This window comes from Castor canadensis, chromosome 18 (genome assembly GCF_047511655.1).
Source record: "Castor canadensis chromosome 18, mCasCan1.hap1v2, whole genome shotgun sequence".
In the NCBI taxonomy this organism is placed as follows: Eukaryota; Metazoa; Chordata; class Mammalia; order Rodentia; family Castoridae; genus Castor; species Castor canadensis.
In genome coordinates, this window is record NC_133403.1 from 4,191,963 (window position 1) to 4,210,511 (window position 18,549).

Below are 18,549 nucleotides of genomic sequence, written 5' to 3' on the forward strand. Positions count from 1 at the left end.
GGCTTATTAGTGTCTTCACCCTATTCCTGCTGCCTTTCCTCTCCACCATAAACCAGGACCAGAAAATACAGGGGGTGTAGTGAGCTATTTTTTTTAAAAAGTGGCTATGCATTTAAAGACTGTCCGCGCATGGGCTCTGGTGTCAGGCTGCCTACCTTCCCCAGCTGCACTAGCCTCTCCCACTCGTGGGTTTCTCGTCTTTGGAATGGACTAATACTTGCGTTCTCATCCGGTTGCTGTGAGAACAAAATGAGACGGAGCATCTTTGCGGTTAGCTCAGACCTGTTTCAGTCATTCTCCACAGTGTACCAGTGTAGAGGAGAAGGAGGCAAAAGCTGGGAGGCAGGGCAGGGTACAACCAGTGAGTTAGCGAGCCAGTCAGCTGTTTTCTCATGAGTGTGTGTGTGTGTGTGTGTGGAAATGGGCTTAGACTAATTATGTGATGACCCTGTTGGACTCTGGGAACAACAGAAGTCCTCTAGCTCTTGCTGAGTTGCCTGGGTGTTGCCATGGTTTTTGTTCCTGAGAGCAGCTGTTTGCTGAGGAGTTCTTGATGGCCGAGTTGGGAGGCAGGGGTTGTCACTCCAAGCCAGTTTTACTAAGGAAAAGAAGTACCTGTAAAATTAGAGCAGACAGCGGTGCACAGAGGGTTCTTGGTAGCAAAGCTATGTGCCAGACTTGGAAAATGCCACCATTTCATTATTCTGATAATAGTGAATGTGTCACTCTGTCTGATAACTAGAACAGAGTGATAGCAGTCTTCTTCTCTGCATCTCATTCTCTGGAAATTGACTTTTATCATCACAAACTTACTAAAGGATTTGGGAGACATGAGAAGTACTTGGTAATGAACCTTTTCTCAGGAGTCAGCCCCGGGATGTCTTCTGCCCATGGCTCAGAGCCTGAAGGGATACAGTGGTTCCTCCATGTGAGACCTGAGCCAGTGTCAGGGCCTCCTCCCTCTGCCCCTCCCTGACCTTAAATTACTCTCACAAGGAGACCTGGCTCACAGCCCAGCCCTTTACATCTGGGTGGATGTGCTTGGTAAATGTCTCCGAAGTCATTGCTTTTGGTCACCTCCATCTCCACGGACACATTCCCCAGGCCACCCGCATCCTGCAGTAGCCTCCTATGTGATCTCCCTGTTTCCATACAGGCCCTCCAGTCTGTTTTGTATCCAGCCTGCAGGCTCATCTTCTACGTGAAGTCTGTGTTATCCCTTATCAGACCTTTCCATGGCTTTCTTTGCTTTAGCAGAAAGCAAAATTCTTAAGATAGCATCAAAGATCTTGCATAATTGCAGCCCTATCTCCCTCTCCACCTCACCTTCTGCCTCTTCCTGATCCTCTTCCTCTCTTACACGCTACTCACCTCCATGGTACCAGGTTTCCTCCTATTGCTGTGCCCTGGCATGTTGTCCTTCTGACCATGTCTGGTTAATTCCTGCTCATCTACTACTCAGATCTCGCATTGTGGACTCGCCCAGCTCCCGTGACTCTTTTTTTCAGCATCTCCCACAGTTTAACTTTGCATTTGAGTACAAATCTGGGTTTTTGTAAATGTGAACTCTGAGAGGGCACTGTGCTGTCTGTTTTGTGCACTCTTGGTTCTTTAGCACTTAGGCTGACCCCTGACACAGGAGGCCCAGTAAATTCCATCTCTGAGATAATTGGTAGGAAAAACGGACACAAAAAGCGGTGGGGTCCTTCTTATTTTAGATAATGGGTCCCCTTTCTTCTCCCACTGATCATTATTAATACCAAACCTTGAAATGCAACTCACATGAGGAGCCATCTGGTTTAATTTTGTGGGAGGAGGGGGCTGGAGGTGACTCACAGTCCCAGACAGCTGCTCCTGTGTGGCTGCAGTGGTGCTGGGGGGTGCAGAAAGCACTGTGGGGCCACTCAGGGCAGAAGTGTTTGGTGTGCTTGGGGAATCACTGAGGGAGTTTTTCAGGGGAGCCTGAAGTGATGTTCTCAAAGTAGGCTTTTTAGGCAGGGCTTGGTGGCATATGCCTGTAGGCCCAGCTTTTTGGGACACTGAGGTGGAAGGATTACCTGAGCCCAGTGATTTGAGACTGGGTTACTACTGCATGTAGCAGAATCCCATGTCAAAAACACATGAATAAAAAGGGTCATGTCCCTCTGGGCTTAGCCCCTCTCAAGGCTCCTAGGGACCCACTCATAAACTTTGCCCTAACCCAAACCCACCACCATCAGCTAGGCTCTTGTAAGGGGGCAGGGTGAGGGTGACACAGGGTCTCACTGTAGCACATGCTGGCCTGGAACTTGTGATTCTCTTGTCTCTACCTCCTGAGTGCTGGAATTACAGGCATGTGCCACCATACCTGGCTTTGTTTTTTTTTAATTTCTGAGTTAGAAAAATTTAAAAATCAGATTTCATACAGAAATCTAAGCTCTTGTCTTTTGTCGTAAATATGCTAGATACTAGGCCTGGGTTCCCGCCTGGCAATAATTATGTGACAATGAAATGGTCTGTGTCCTATCCCTTAAACAGCCATTTGAACTCAGGGCTTGGCACTTAAAAAGCAGGTGGCTCTACCACTTAAGCCACATCTCCCATCCTACCTTAAAAAGAAAACAAAAACTTCAACTAGATGTGCCAGTGTATGTGTTTTTTTCTTTTCTTTTCTTTCTTCTTCTCTTCTCTTCTCTTCTCTTCTCTTCTCTTCTCTTCTCTGCTCGTATGGGATTGAACCCAGGGCATGCTGGGCAAGCATTCTACCACTGAACCACGCCTCAGCCCTGTGCACGTGTCTCGTTTGCAACCTTTGCTCTAGACCAGTACTGGCCAGTAGAACTTTCTGCAGTGTTGGAAATGCTCTGTATCTTCATTGCCCAACACAGTAGCCCCTAGTCATTTATAGCTGTCGAGCTACTTGTCTTGTGGCTAATATGGCCCAGGAACTGAAATTTTATTTTAGTTAATTTATATTTAAATGGCCATATATAGCTAACAGCTGTTGTATTGCATGGTACAACACCAGACATTAAAAATCTTATCTTAAATCAAAAAAGTACTTAAATTGTAATTCCACATTTGTTCTATGGTTTTCTCTTTAGTGAATTTTTTTAAAATCTTAGTATATGTCTGTTTACTTATTGGTAGCTGCATGTTTTATGGAATGATAGGAGATATAAAAATGTAAATATAAATAACCGTTCATAAAGGAGGGTTAGGATGGACACATGGAAGAGGGAGGTGGTACCTGCAGACAAAAATTCAGTTTAATTGAGATAGCAAATACCAGGCACCTGTGGGTACAGCACCATGCCAACTGCCAGGGGAAATATAGGGATAAATGAAACCCTTTATGAATATTACTTTTTTTTTTTTCTTTTGAGATGGGGTCACACTGTGTTGCCCAGACTGGCCTTGAACTGCTGGGCACAAGTGATCCTCCTGGCTCAGCCTCCCTGAGTAGCTGAAACTACAGGTGTGTACCTCTGAGCTTAATGTCTGTCATCGCTTCCTGGCCCCCCAGATGTTAACCTTCGTGGAGGCTGCAGGGGAGTTTTGGTTTGGATGATATTCCTTCTTTGGGATAATATCCCTTCTTTCCTTGTTATCATAAGCCTTGGAGAACATCTGGGCTGTGTGGCTGGGTGTTATTCCTGAGCTCTCCCACTCTGCAAGGTATATGGGATTCTGTCATGGGTCCCTTCACGATGTCTCTGTCTGCCCTGGAGGAGCCAGGTGGCTGGAAGGCAGGAGTCTCACTTAACCCATTTGTCTTGAGTAAGACAGAGGAGAGTGTTATCTCCAGCAGCCTTCAGACACAGCTGGGGAGCTGGGCTGGCAGATGTAGCTGCTTCCTGGTGGCCGATTATCCTCCAGCCTGAGAAGGTGGGGCTGTGAGAGCCAGAGGGACTAGCGAGGGCCGGTGGACACACTTGTGGTGGTTGGTGCTAATTGCAGAGGCATCCTTGACAGGGCTCCCGCCCTCACCGTCTCCACAGCTTTGGAGATGGAACATTGGCGAGAGACTGAGAATTGGTGCTGCTGATAGGGTTGATAGGGTTGATGGTGGTAGTTGTTTTAGTTAACTGAACAACAGACCCCATTTAGATTTTGCCATTTTTTTTTCCTATTAATATCCTCTTTCATTCCAGAATACAATCCTGGGCGTGCCCTTGTATTTAGTTGTCATGGCTACCCTGTCTCCTTTGGTCTGCAACCATTTCTTAATCTTTCCTTGTTTTTCTGTCTCTCTTAATTTTTTTTTTTTTTTTTTTGGTTCTGGGGATTGAACCAAAGGCCTTACATATGCTGACGTGTAGTCTACCACCGACCCACACTCCCAGCCCCATTTCCTCATGTTTTTATGACCTTGATGGTTTTGAGGAAACCTGGCCTGAGCATCCTACAGAGTGTCTCCCACTTTTTTTTTTTTATTTTGATGGGACTGGGGTTTGAACTCAGGACTTTGCACTTGCAAAGCAGGTGCTCTACCTAGGAGCCACACCTCCAGTCCATTTTGCTCTGGTTATTTTGGAGTTGGAGTCTCCAGAACGATCTACTCAGGGTGGCCTTGAACTGAGATCCTACTGATCTCAGCCTCCCAAGTAGCTAGGATTACAGCCATGAGCCATCAGCATCTGGCCCAAATTTGGGTTTGTCTTCTGTTTCTGTCATGGTTATATTGGAGTTATGAATATAACAATTGGTTGTGTTTGACATTGCCATCTGTCTCTACTGTGAAGCTATCATTCATAAAATGGTGCTTATCACCGTTTTTGATAAGCAAGGATTTTTTTTTTTGATGGTACAATACTGGGGTTTGAACTCAGTGCCTCACACTTGCTAAGCGGGTGTTCTACCATTTGAGCCACTCCACCAGCTCTAAGGATTGGTTTTAGTATAACAGGTTTAAGTTGGAAGGGGACATTTCTGGCTCCCCATGCAGGAAATGGAATAAATATTCCCTGTCGTTCCTCTTTTTATACTCTATTTTTAGAGGGCAAGTTACTAAGTTTAGCCTACTCTAAAGATGACGGGAAGAGTATCTACATATGTTAAGTGGAATCCCTCTGCAAGGAAGATTTTGGTATGAGGTTGTTAAAATAAAATGCTAACAGACTAACACATTCCTGTGCCAGACTTCTCTTGAGGTGACCATTATTCTGTTCATCTGGCCTGCCTTTTCCTTTTGTTTGCTATTGTCCTTATTCAAGAAAAGGTATTTCAAAGTCCAAATGACTAAAAAGCACATGAAAAAATGCTCACCATCCCTGGCCATAAAGGAAATGCAAATCAAAACCACACTAAGATTCCACCTCACTCCTGTTAGAATGGCTATCATCAAGAACACCAGTAACAACAAATGTTGGCGAGGATGCAGGGAAAAAGGAACCCTCATGCACTGCTGGTGGGAATGCAAGCTGGTGCAACCACTATGGAAAACAATGTGGAGGCTTCTGAAAAAACTAAACATAGATCTGCTATATGATCCAGCAATCCCACTCCTGGGGATATACCTGGAGGAATCTGACTCAGGTTATTTCAAAAGCACCTGCCTGCCCATGTTTATTGCAGCCAAGCTATGGAAACAGCCAAGATGTTCCACTACTGATGAATGGATTAAGAAAATGTGGTATTCATACACAATTTTATTCAGCCACAAAGAGAATGAAATTTCATCATTCACAAGTAAATGGATGGAACTGGAAAACATCATCTTAAGTGAAGTTAACCAGTCTCAGAAAGCCAAAAATTGCATGTTCTCCCTCATAGGCGGATTATAAACCCAAAACAAATGCAGTAATATTATTGGACATGGGTCACACACTAAGGGAGAATGTGCATGGGAGGAATAGGGAAAGGGAAGGAAACCTAAAACTTGAATGTGGTTGATATGCTCACTGTAGAGAAGTGAATATAGTAATCTTAAACTGGCAGAGGCCACTATGGGAAATGGACTAAGAAGTAGTGAAGAGGTCTGGTACAGATGGACCAATGTGGGTTGCAGTACACATGTGCATGGAAGCGACGCTAGGAATCTCCCTGTGTAGCTATCTTTATCTCAAACTAGCAAAAATGCTGTGTCTTTCTTATTTTCTCTTTTGTTTTCTCTTCAACAAAATTGAAGAACAAGAGAGCGGAACATGTTCTGCCTGGAAGGTGAGGGTGGAGGAGGGAGGTGGCCCAAACAATGTATACACGTGAATAAATGTAAAAATGATAAAATAATAAATAAAAACAAAAAAGTTATTTCAGGTAGATTGTGGAAGTAAAATGCGACCTACATAATAAAACTGTGCCTAGATGCAGGAAACTCAGGAAATAAAAAATAAGACAGCCCTGCAAAGTAGCTAGAATTCTGTGCTAAATTCAGCTCTGAACTTCAGGTAGCCAGAAACATCTGTTCCAAGATTCAGTGTTCAGAAGACAAAGACAGATGAGTTTTTCAGGAGAGGCATAACTTACCCTGGTATTAAGATCTGAGCGAGATGTGCAGACCCATGAAAGACAGACAGACTTATGTGGTACAGAGTAGGGATCAGGCCTGCCATCTTGCTTTTGTAAATGAAGTTTTATTGGGGCAGAGTCACACCCATTCATTTACCTGTTGTCTCTGGCTGCCTTGGTGCTTTCTTGTGCAGAACCTGAATAGCTGTAGCAGATACCATTGACTCATAAAACATGGCATACTTACTATCTGGTCCTTCACAGAAGACATTTGCCACCTTGTGACTTAGAAGATGACTCCTCAGTCACTCCCCTACCAAAATAAAGAATCAGCTGGTGGCTCACGCCTATAATCCCAGTCACTCAGGAGGATCACAGTTCAAACCCAATCCAGGCAAATAGTTTGTGAGACCCTATCTTGAAAAACACCCATCACAAGAAAAGAGTTGGCATAGTGGCTCAAGGTGTAGGCCCTGAGTTCAAATCCCAGTGCTGCCAAAAAAAAAAAAAAGGAATCATAAATTTGTGAACATCCTTCAATTCAGGCATGTAGAACAGTTCTTATGGTGTAATAGATGAGAAAGGACCCTACTACAGGGGCCTAGAAGACAAGGCCTATAAGCTCCACTTAGGTGCATAAATCTCCCTCACTTAGCTTATTCTAATTTAATTTTAGAACATGGTACCTGTTTTCAAGCCTTGCAGCTTGTATGCAGATGGTGATTGGTAATTGCAAGCTGTCTCTTGCTGCATTTCTCTGGGTGTTTACAATCCAGACAAAGCCTGTGTTTTTTTCTTTGTTTTCTGTTTACTTTTTCGAATCATGAGGTCTGTGATAGGAGAACAGAGTGTTTCTTTCAAAACCAGGGGAAATTTTATCTCTCAAAGGACAATTGGTAATATCTAGAGACATTTTTGTCACATTCAGGGGAGGTAGTGCTAGTATCTGGTATGTAGGAGTCAGGGTTGCTGCTCAACATCCTCTAATGCCCAGGACAGCCTCCCATGACAAAGACTCATTTGATCCTAAGTGACAATAGCACAGAGATTGAGAAGTCCTGTCTAAAAAAAAAAAGCATTATTTATATTACCTAACAAAGTATCTGATAATAGAACACATCATTGTGGAAGTAGTACCCAAGAACTGCATCTTAAGAGTCTTAGACTTCTCCAAAAGTACTCTGGAAGGCTTAGTAATTCTCTGTGAACATTTTGCTCTGAGATGCAATCTTTGGTGGCTGCTGCAGGAATTTTATATGAGTTGAGCAGAGTCCTGCCCTCCTAGACCCTTGAAGGAAATGACACAGATACAACCCTTGTATGAGACAAAACCTGTCAGCTACAAAACAGGCTTGTAAAGAGATCCAGTGTTTGGGGCTGGGGTGGGGTTAATCAGAAGATGTTTTACTAAGGACTTTGACATTTGAAATGGCCCTTCAAGATAGATGGGTTTTTAGACAGTGGTTGTGGAGAAAGAAAACCCAGGGTAGCAACACATATGCATGATTATTTAAGCACAGTTTATTTGGCTGGAAATGTAGACATGGCCCAATTGTGGGTGTTACAGTGAGATCGTAGGTCAGGCAAATGTGCCAGGTCCTCCCTGCCCTGTGGGTCGTTTCTCAGAATGGTACCTCATGGGAGATGTAAGGTTTTGGAGAATACTGGGGTAGAACTGTTCTTTAGGAAGATGCAAATGGTGGCTCACAGGTAGCATTTTTAGGGGTGAGACTGAAATTGCATAGCCACTTAGGAGGTAGCTCCAGTACTCCCTGATCAGAGGAAGGGTAGGTGTGACTTAGAGATGCAGGTGCACCTACAGAGGGGAGGCCACAGGACTAGGCCTCTTTTAGATATGAAGCTGAAGGGGGGGACTATCAGGTGCCTCCAAGGTTTGAATCTGGGCGGTTGGAAGATTGAAAGTACCACTGATGGATAAAAGAAAGGAAGATCAGGGTGGAAAAGAGTGACTTGTGGGGTTCAGAGGGTTCCCATTGTGATGGTCACCTGTTTGTTTCTAAACATGTTTTGTCCCCCTCTTCCCAGTCTTATAAGGAGTGACTCTGACATTTCTACTCTTTCTGTAGAAAATTTTCTTTTTTTTGTGTGTGTGTGGGGGGGTGGGGGTTGGTAGGCAGTCCTCGGGTTTGAACTCAGGGCCTCCTGCTTGTAGGCAAGCACTGTAAGTCTTGAGCCACACACCCTTTTCGCTTTGGTTTGTTTCTCAGATGGGATCTGGAGCTTTTGCTTGGGGCTGGCCTTGGACCATAGTTCTCCTAACTTCAGCTCCTGCGTACCTGGAATTATAGACAAGTGCCACCATGCCTGGTCAGGAGTTTTCTTTAGTATCAGTCTAGTGGTTCATTGAGTCTGATGCAGAAGTGGTTTCTTTGGTTCTGGGGGTTTATTGTGAATGACTGCCTCCTGTCTGCCTTGGTTTGGGAGTCCCCTGTTATTCTGATAGGAGGCAGTATACATGGAACTGGGTTTGGTCTCTAGGCAAGTTTAGTTCTTCCACCAGGTCCCAGTAGGGACTGAGAATGAGAGGAGTGGAAAGGACCACGTGAGTAAGATTTGGGGGGAAGCTATTAATATTTATTTGTTCAATTTTAAATTTATTTACATAAATGTCTGTCAAATGAATAAACCAGATCACTTTATTTACTATGTTTCTTAGTTGGTTATTCTTGGATCAAGATATTAATTTTTATTCTCCTACAGGCATCCCTGGACCAAACGGTGGCTCCAGTGTTAGATGGCACCAGTTTGGGGGTAAGCACAGGCCAATCTGTGGATAGAGGCAGCAGCCAGACTTTTGGAAACTCCCAGAACATAGGAGAACAGGCCTTCCCCTCTGCGAACTCCAGTGACAGCAGGTGAGATTATGAATGGCTGAACGCATGCTCTTCCTGTGGGGTGGGAACAGCTCAACCACAAAGACACCAAGGCTGGGAGTCCAGTGTGCTGCCTGTCACAGGTCATTTGTGGAACCTGGGTGAGTCAGTCCTTACCCACAGTTTTATGATGGAACTAATATCCTGTGCACTGCCTTCAGAATAGCTGAGAAATTCCCTCATAGATGTGGAGAAGAGTCAGATACCATGCCAAGTACAGGGCTTTGTGAAGGGGACCTAGACCAAGTCTGTCCTGGTCACCGCAGTTCCTGTGTCATGGTGCCTTGCACAAGATAGCGTGTAGCCAGTAAGGAAATGAGCCAACAGCAAATGAGTCACTTTTGTGGCCACATGTGGCTGTTCGTTCCCTGTCCTGAGTATGCAGAGGGGAGAGATGCTGCCTGTACCTCATTTGCTTGAACTATTTCAAAATTTTGAATCAACATAATTATTGTACATATTTATAGGGTTATGTGTCCTGGCCTTTAATGTCATTGTCAGTTTTAAGAAACTTTGTTTAAATTTCCTTCCTGGCCATAGTGACTTTCTAATAATTCTGCCCAGCCTGTTCTTACTGCCTCCATGTACTGACTGAACAGTCCTTGGCTAAATGATCCAAGCAACTTGACCTTTGCACCCATTTTCCTGAGAGCAGAAGATGGTCAGGGTGCCACCTGGCTGGTTCCTGTCAGCCATCACTTGGTTTCCTTCAAGTTATAAATTCTGCACTGGTTTTACCTTTTCCACATCCATCCTAGTGCAGTTATTCTGCCCAACTAGAGGCGATGATGAGTGCAGTTCTGGGCTTTCTCTATCCTCTGTCTTCTCCCAGGCTTGTATCTTCATTGCCTCATGGCATGTGCCTGGCCATGGAGAAGCTTGGAGGGGCTGCCCAGTGCACAGTGATGGAGTGTGTCTCCTGATTCCTCATTGCTTACAAGGGTAGAGCAGCAGCTTCTCTTCTGCTTTTGGAAGAAAAGAGAAACCAGGGCTGTTTAGACTGCAAGTGAGAAGACCCAAATAACATGGCAGGCAGAATCCGGACCAATGACTGAAAAATCACAGAAAACAGATTCCATTTCATGTTTGGGAACACACCAGCAATGAGCACTGCCACACAGATGTTGGCTGCAGTTAGAGAAGTAGGGTTCTCTGCCTTGAAGGTATTCCTGCAGTAGTACAAACAGCTTCTCATCCAGGCACTTGGACTCAGCAGAGGCCCAGAATTAGAAGGAAGTTCACTTCAAGGGCCTTGAAAAGCTTTTTCGAACCCTGAGGTTCTGGGTTTTATTTTTTTGGTGCAGTGTCAGGATGGAATCCAGGCCCTGGCACCTGCTAGACAAGTGTTCTACCACTGAGCCATACCCTCAGCCCATGCTTGAGACTCTGAAATGCTTCATCGAATCCTGGACCCAGAGAGGCAGGCAGAGAAGTATGAGAAGGAGGGAAGGGAGATGTGTAAGGAGCTTGAGGGACTTCTGAGTAAGCCCCAGAACTGGCCCCAATTTGGTATAGTGGGTGGCCACTCAGTTGCTAGTATTAAATGGTTTTTTTTCTAGATTTTTTTTTTTTTTTTTTTGCACCAGGGCCTTGCCATGTAACCCATTCTGGCCTCAAACTCGAAAACCCTCCTGCCTCAGCTTCCCAAGTGCTAGGATTACAGGCGTGGTGTGGAACCATGGCTGGCTTAACCATGTTTAATGCACTCTCATACCATCAAGAAGAACTTGGACAGCAGGTAGCAGAAAGATCTTGACAGAATGTGGCCGACCTGAATTCAAATCTAGACCCCGATGTTTCTCTGCTCTTTGACTTTCACCAGTTCCTTTTAATCAACCTCAGTTTTGAAGAGTTGAAGCTATTGTTACAGTGTTTAGTATTGTTTACCATTTAGGGCTGTATCAGTCCTATTTAGTATCACATACATTAACCTCACAGCTACACTAAAAGACAAGAGTTGTATCATTCCCTTGTCAGATGAGGAAACTTAAGGCCAAGAAAAACCAAGTCACTGAAGTACTGGGATTCTGTCCCCCATACTCGAGCATTCACTATGAATGTTGAACATGTGACTGTGAAAGGCCCTTGGGGCAAAACCTGAGCAGTCCAAGGAGGTTTCTTGAAAAGGAAGGCTGGGTTTGAAGCATAGTAAAAGGGGAGATGCTTAAGGGTTGATTTGCTTAGACACAGAATTGTATTCTGGTTTTTTTGTTTGTTTGTTTTGCAGGTACTTTGGGGGTTGAACTCAGGGCCTCACACTTGCTAGACAGCGCTCTATCACTTGAGCCACTCCAGCAGCCCTTTTTTTGGTTATTTTTAAGATAAGATTTTGCTTTATGCCTAGGCAGGCCTGGACTGCAATCATCGTATTTATACTTCCCTGTGTAGTTAGGATGACAAGCACACACCACCGCTCCCAGTCATTAGTTGAGATGGGGTCTTGGGAACTTTTTTGTCTGGATTGGCCTTGAACTGCGGTTCTCCCGATCTCTGCCTCCCAAGTAGCTAGGATTACAGGCTTAAGCTACTGTGCATTCCTCTTTCTTTCTTTTTTAATTTCTTCCTTTCTTTCTCTCCTCTTCTCCACTCCCCTTCCCTTCCCTTCCCTTCTCTTCCCCTCTTTCTTTCTTTTTCTCTCTAAAGTGTGCACCTTGGAAGTAGGAAACCCTCCAAGCCATCCAGAATTTGCTTGGATGCCTTCAATGTCAGTACTGTCCTGGTTTCCAGCTCCATAAGAAGTAGAGAGTTGATCAAGTGCTGGTGGCCCAAGCCTGAATGTAATCCTAGCTACTCAGGAGGCAGAGATCAAGAGAATTGTGGCTCAAAGCCAGTCCAGGCAAATAGTTCATGAGACCCTATCTTGAATTACCCAACACAAAAAAGGGCTGGCAGAGTGGCTCAAGTGGAAGAGCGTCTACCTAGTGTGAGGCCCTGAGTTCAAACCCAGTACTGCCAAAAAAGAAAGGAAAAGAAAGAAATATTGATGTCCTTGACCATGTGTGTATCCTCTTGTTTTTAACACTATCTGTTACAGCTCTCAACAGTTGACAGCAAGCTCTTTGACGTCATCCTCCACCTTAGTGGAGATCCTGGAAGCCATGAAACATCCCTCGTAAGTAGCTCGTCATGTGCATGGTGCAGGGGCAAGAGGTTCCTATATGCCACAGTAGGGCCATAGGTGTTGTTGGATGGGTTTAATCCTCATTCTGCTGTTGACCAGCTGTGGCAAGTTACTTCACTGAGCCTCTGTTAACCTTGTTTGTACAGTGGGATTTTTTTTTAAAGTGTTTAACACATGGTTGAGGTTGATGGAAAAATTAACTTAAATAGTTACGTGAGGTCCTGGTATTAGGCCTGACAAGCAAGGTATTCTCTAATGTCAGCTCCCTTCTCCCATTTCCCCTTAGCCCCATCCTGTCACAGGGACTTCTCTCTGTCTAGGAATCACATAGGGAAATCACATTTTGGAGGTGTGGGGGGGCCCTTACTTAAAATAATAAATTTTAAGGGTAGTGCCTTTCTCATCCTTTCTTTCTGCTTATTGCCCATGGCTACACACACACCCTGCTCACTGCACTGGAACCCAGGACAGGAGTCCAGCTGCTCTCTGAACAGAAGGGCCTCTCGCCATGCTGCTTCATCAGTGCTGAGGTGGTGCACTGGCTGATGAACAACGTGGAGGGGGTCCAGACACAGGCAATGGCCATCGACATCATGCAGGTGAGGCAGCAAGCCTAGGCCCACAGAACTGTTTGCTCAGGTCCCCCTGCAGCCTGGGCCTATCTTGGAAGTAGTCAACCTTTCTAGTACCAAGATCTGCAGGCCGAGGTGAGGATCTGATTTTAATCAGTGTGAGACCTATCTGGAATTGATAAAGGACAGATCTTGCTTTGAAATGTACTTTTAAGACCTTAAGGCTGTAATCCTGCACTCAGGAAGTGGAGGCAGTAGGATTGAGAGTTTGAGGCCAACCTAGACAAATAGTGACTCCCCATCTTAAAAGTCGACTAGAACCTACCATTTGAACTGAAGTATTCTGACAGAATCTGTATACTTTTGAACCTCAGAGTAATCTCTGTAAAAATTTTCAGGAAATGCCCTCCCTTGACCATTTACCCTAGTTAATACCTGCTTATCCAGGACCTGGGAGTAAAGTCAAGGCTGTGCATCAGGGCCTTCTGGTGGCCTGTACTACACTGTCAGTGCCCTTGGCACACCAGACTAAAGAATCTGTCTTTATCTCATTTGTCTCCTGCCCATACAGAAGGCCACCTCTTACTGCCCATGTCCATATTCCCATTGCCTGGCACATTGCTCTGCAAACGGCAAGACACTTAGCCGACTCTTGCTGCATTCAGTTACACTATTCAAAACTGGAATGAAACATGAGAGGAACAAGGCCAAGTTGTCTGAGCTGGTTCGCACCATCCTAACCACACGGAGTTCCCTGCTAGAAAATTGGTGCACTTTGTTGACTAGCCAGGTTGTCATCACTGAAGTGCAAACTCAACAACTGATCTGAATAAACATGTTCTTCTCTCCTCTCTCTTTGAAGGTCTCAGTGTGCTGTTTTGTGTAACCTTCCCGTCTAACTTTATATCCCGTCTCCCGAGAATACTGTTTTGTTGTTTGTACGATGAAATACCACCCCAGCAATGAAAATAAAATGAGCTGGAGGTACACATATCAGCATGGCTAAATGTCAGAAACATGATGTAGATGGAGAAAAATTTATTAAGTGGTCTTTATTTAAATATAAAACCCCACAAGAATACCTTATCTCATGTTGATGCATGTCTGTATAATAGCATTTTAAAAACATGCTTGAGACTATTAGTCTAACCATTTATTCTGGGGGAGAGAGGGAGAAGAATGAGACTTGGGAGACTCCATAGAGAATTTTTTGGTTTAAAAAAGAACTAAAGTTGATACAGTAGTGCCCCCTTATCTGCAGTTTTACTTCCCAAGGTTTCAGTTACTCCATGGTCAACTGCAGTCCAAAAATATTACATGGAAAATTCCAGAGATGATAAGTTTTGAATAGCTTTTATTACGATATATATAGCATAAACAAGATAATTGTAATAATTTTATTATTAGCTGTTGTTATTAATATTTTATTGTGCCTAATTTATAAATTAAACTTTACCAAAGGTATGTATGTATAGGAAAAAAATAGTACAGTTGTCCTTTAGTATCTGTGGATGGGTTCCAGGGCTCCCGTAGGTACGAAGTCCATTATATAAATGGTGTAGACTTGCTAGACAGGCATTTTACCACCTGAACCACTCCGCCAGCCCTCTGTTCTGTTCTTTGATCTACTTACCTGTTCTTTCAACACCCCACTGATGGTACTTTTGTTGTTATTGAAACTTTGTAGTAAATCTTTTTTTTGTTTGTTTTTTCTTTTTGCTACAGAGGATTGAACTCAAGGCTTCTCCCATGTTAGGCAAGCCTCCACTTTAGCCATGCCCCCAGCCCTTTCTGCTTCTGTTTTGTTTTTGAGATCGGTTCTCCCTACTTTTGCCCAGACTGGCCAAACTTGAGATTCTCCTGTCTGTACCTCTGGAGTAGCTGGATTTACAGGGGTCTGCACCATGCCTTGCTTACAGTAAATCTTGATGTTGTGTACTAAAAAAAAATTTTATTCAGTAAAAATAAATTTAAAATGTAAAAAAAATAAAGTGGGTAGTATTTGCATATACTTATGCACACCTCCCATGCAGTTCAAATCATCTCTAGGCTTTTATTGTACCCATTGTAATATCCATGCTGTGTAAATATTTGTTATTCTTCATTGCTTAGGAAATAATAAGATGAAAAGTCCACACGTGTTCAGTACTGGTGCAGCATTTTATTTCCAAATATTTTTTATCTCTGTGTCCGTGGATACAACTGTATGTATAGGGATCAGTACTAGCTATGGTTTCAGGTATCCTTTGGGGGTCTTGGAACATATCCCCCTTGGATAAGAAGGGACAACTATATAGCAGAATTTTAAATTTGTTAAAGTTAGATAGTGGTCTGCCTGGATTTTCTTTATTCTTTTCTGTATATTTGAAGTACTTAATGTTACAGTATGTGTTTACACTTTATCACGTGATAACTTACACCAGGCACAACATTGAGTATGGTGCAGTCTTCATGTTTAATGGGGTGGAGAGGGTATGGTCTCCTCAGTGACCCTGATTCTCCCTTGACTCTAGTGCACCATTCAGGCTATCCCTCTGTGGCCCTGTGAAGATGCCCCTCTGGGGAGTTTCAGAGTTTTGTTGTCTCTCCTAGAAAATGCTGGAGGAACAGCTCATCACACATGCATCCGGTGAAGCCTGGCGGACCTTCATCTATGGTTTCTATTTCTACAAGATAGTGATGGACAAAGAGCCCGACCGAGGTCAGAGCCAAGGCACACGCAGTTGCCACAGGGTCAGGTGTTTTTCCTAGTGACTTGACATGACAGTGCTTCTTGAGCTCCATGCATGACTTTGTATTCTAAGTTGACAAATCTGTCAACTTCCTTGAGCATTTGTACTTAATTTTAGTATAACCAGTGACAAGCATTTCTTAAGCTACATTATGTTCCTGCTGAGGATGATGTGGGTGGAAGATAAACCATGGAAGCTAGGGGACCTAGTGTAAGAAATTCCCAGGGTCATTTTTGGTAGCTATTTTTAAGTACAGTGAGTGCCCTATGTCTACCCCAACCTTCCCAGCACAGGTGGTTCTGGTGACAAGTCTGTGATTTATAGTACTTGTCACTTGCTGGGTTTCCAAGCTCCATTTCTTCCCCCTCCCCCAAGAAGACTAGCAGGTTCCAGCAAGTTTTCCAAGATATGTTTTAAATATAGTCATCCCTTGGTATTGGAGGGATATTGGTTCCAGAAACTTTTGCTCTTCCCCAGGATACAAAATTCCATGGATGTCAAGTCCCTTATAAAAAATGAAATGTGTTTCATTTTTTTATATTTGCATATAACCAGTGTACATCCTCCTATATACTGTAATTCATCTCTAGATTAATTCTTCATACAGTGCAACTGCTAGTATAATGTATTGCTTTAGGGAATAATGACAAGAAAAAAGTCTACATGTATTCAGTAAAGACGCAGTTCATTTTTTTTCCCTGACTACTTTCCATGTGTAGTTGGTGGCATCTGTAGATGTGGAAGCTATGAATCTAGAAGGGACTCTGTTTGTTCATTGGTGCTAGAGATCAAACCAGGGAATTGAGTGTGCAAAAGTGCTACTACTGACCTATACTCCCTGTTTGGTTTTTTTGTATTTCTTTATTTAGTTTTTGCTTTTCATATTTCTAGGGATCAAACCCAAGGCCTTATACAAGCTAGACAAGTACTCTACAACTGAGACATACCCTGGTCCTTATTTTTCTTTTTTTTTTCTCTTTTTGGTGGCACTGGGGTTTGAACTCAGAGCCTCACACTTGCTAGATGGGTGCTTTTACTCCTTGAGCCACTCCTCCAATCCTAATTTTTTTTTTTTTAACTGAGGAAAAGTAATCCCCCAGAAGGGAGCAATTTCTAGCATGTTCACAGCTGTCTCCCGTAGTCAGGAGACACCCAGGATTCAGACCAGACCCTCTAGTACACACAGTGCATGCACGTGGGGACCTTGGCTGGCAGTGACTCCCATCCCATGGGCAAATGGCTTCTCCTCCTTTGGTCTAAGAAGTCAAAACGTGAGCTGATGTAGCTGGTGCCAAACACTGTGCACTCTTACCCAGGGACATGACAGAAATGGGTCTGTGTGGGATTCTTTTTCTGGTAGACTCTAGTATGTCCATGGATGCTTTCTCCTTAAATTCTAAGTTTAACCAGTAAATACCTGTTTCACCTGCAAATTGGAAAACCAAAAAACAAAACCCAACAACAAAAAAATCGATTGAACTAAAGTTCATACAACCTAAAATTAACCATTTTAAGTGACATTTAGTACATTTACGGTGGTGGGGTGTTGGACCGACAGCACCTCTATCTAGTTCCAAACTCTTTTTTTTTTCTTTTTGGTGGTGGTACAGGGATTTGAACTCAAGACCTCATGCTTGCTAGGCAGGCACTCTACCACTTGAGCCATGTCCCTAGCCCTCTAGACCATTTTTATCACCCCAAAATGAGACTCTGACCCTGTTAACAGTCTCTTGTCCCCTCCTCCCCCTACCTGGGCAACCACTAATCTGCTTTCTATTTCTAAAGATTTGCCTGTTGTGGACATTTCCCATAAATGGAGCCGTATTGTATGTGGCCTTTTATGTCTGGCTTCTTTTACTTAGCATAATGTTTTCAAGGTTCATCTGTGCTGTAGTGTGCATCAGAAAGAAAATGAGCATTTATGTTGAGGGATCCTTCACTTCTTTCTGCTTTTCCTAGTGGCCATGCAGCAGCCGGCTGCCCCCTGGCACACAGCAGGAGTGGATGACTTTGCTAGCTTCCAGCGCAAGTGGTTTGAAGTGGCCTTTGTGGCAGAAGAGCTCTTGCACTCCGAGATTCCTGCATTCCTTCTGCCTTGGCTGCCCAGCCGGCCAGCTTCTTATGCGAGCAGGCACAGCTCCTTCAGCCGCAGTTTTGGAGGACGTAGCCAGGCAGCAGCACTTTTAGGTAAATGTTTGACCTAGCTGGGGTCTGGGGATGCATTGGCAGGTGGCTGGGAGAGGGTGGTGACCAACCTAGGGAATGATGTCACACGAACCAGGGTTACAGCCACTGTGACTGTCCACTGACCACTGGGTCTGTTGTCAGTGTAGGCACCAGGCCTGGCTTCCACTGGCTGAGGTGGGTCCAGCTTCATTATTGTCCTAATGGTATTTAATATCTCTCAAGTCAGAGCATAGTGTGAAACCTGCACCAATAGGGAGAATAGAAAAACTTCCACTTTTTCCAAGATGACCTCAGCATGCGGGGTAGATAAACTGCTGCTCTTGCAGGTTCGGATCCTGCCAGAGGCCTTCCCTAGAGCTCTAGCATCCTAGCATCACAGAAGAGGCGAGAACTTAAAAGGATGTCTATTCCAGGCACTCATGCTAGGCATGGATCTTACCTCATCTCTTCCTCCTCAGATGTACTTTCCAAATCGAAGGATGTAAACTAGAAGTCCCCCCTCTTTCCATAATTCCTGTGGCTCTTAAGATACGGGTGAAAACCTCGTAACCTTTGATGGGAGCTGGGACCTTGGCTGTGGAGGACCAGCCCAATGGGTTGAGATGTGAGGAGAA

General features: G+C 44.1%; 1 protein-coding gene across 15 annotated transcripts in view; it reads left to right on the forward strand.

The window, feature by feature from the left end:
• The window catches only part of Depdc5 (DEP domain containing 5, GATOR1 subcomplex subunit), a 139,266-nt gene that overhangs the window by 98,199 nt on the left and 22,518 nt on the right, over window positions 1–18,549 (forward strand). For all 15 annotated transcript variants that reach the window (XM_074060950.1, XM_074060953.1, XM_074060956.1 and 12 more), the window contains 5 exons: window positions 9,151–9,305; window positions 12,358–12,435; window positions 12,911–13,043; window positions 15,609–15,717; window positions 17,708–17,935. In XM_074060950.1, coding sequence (XP_073917051.1) covers window positions 9,151–9,305; window positions 12,358–12,435; window positions 12,911–13,043; window positions 15,609–15,717; window positions 17,708–17,935 — 703 coding nt within the window. The remainder of the gene's footprint in view (window positions 1–9,150; window positions 9,306–12,357; window positions 12,436–12,910; window positions 13,044–15,608; window positions 15,718–17,707; window positions 17,936–18,549) is intronic.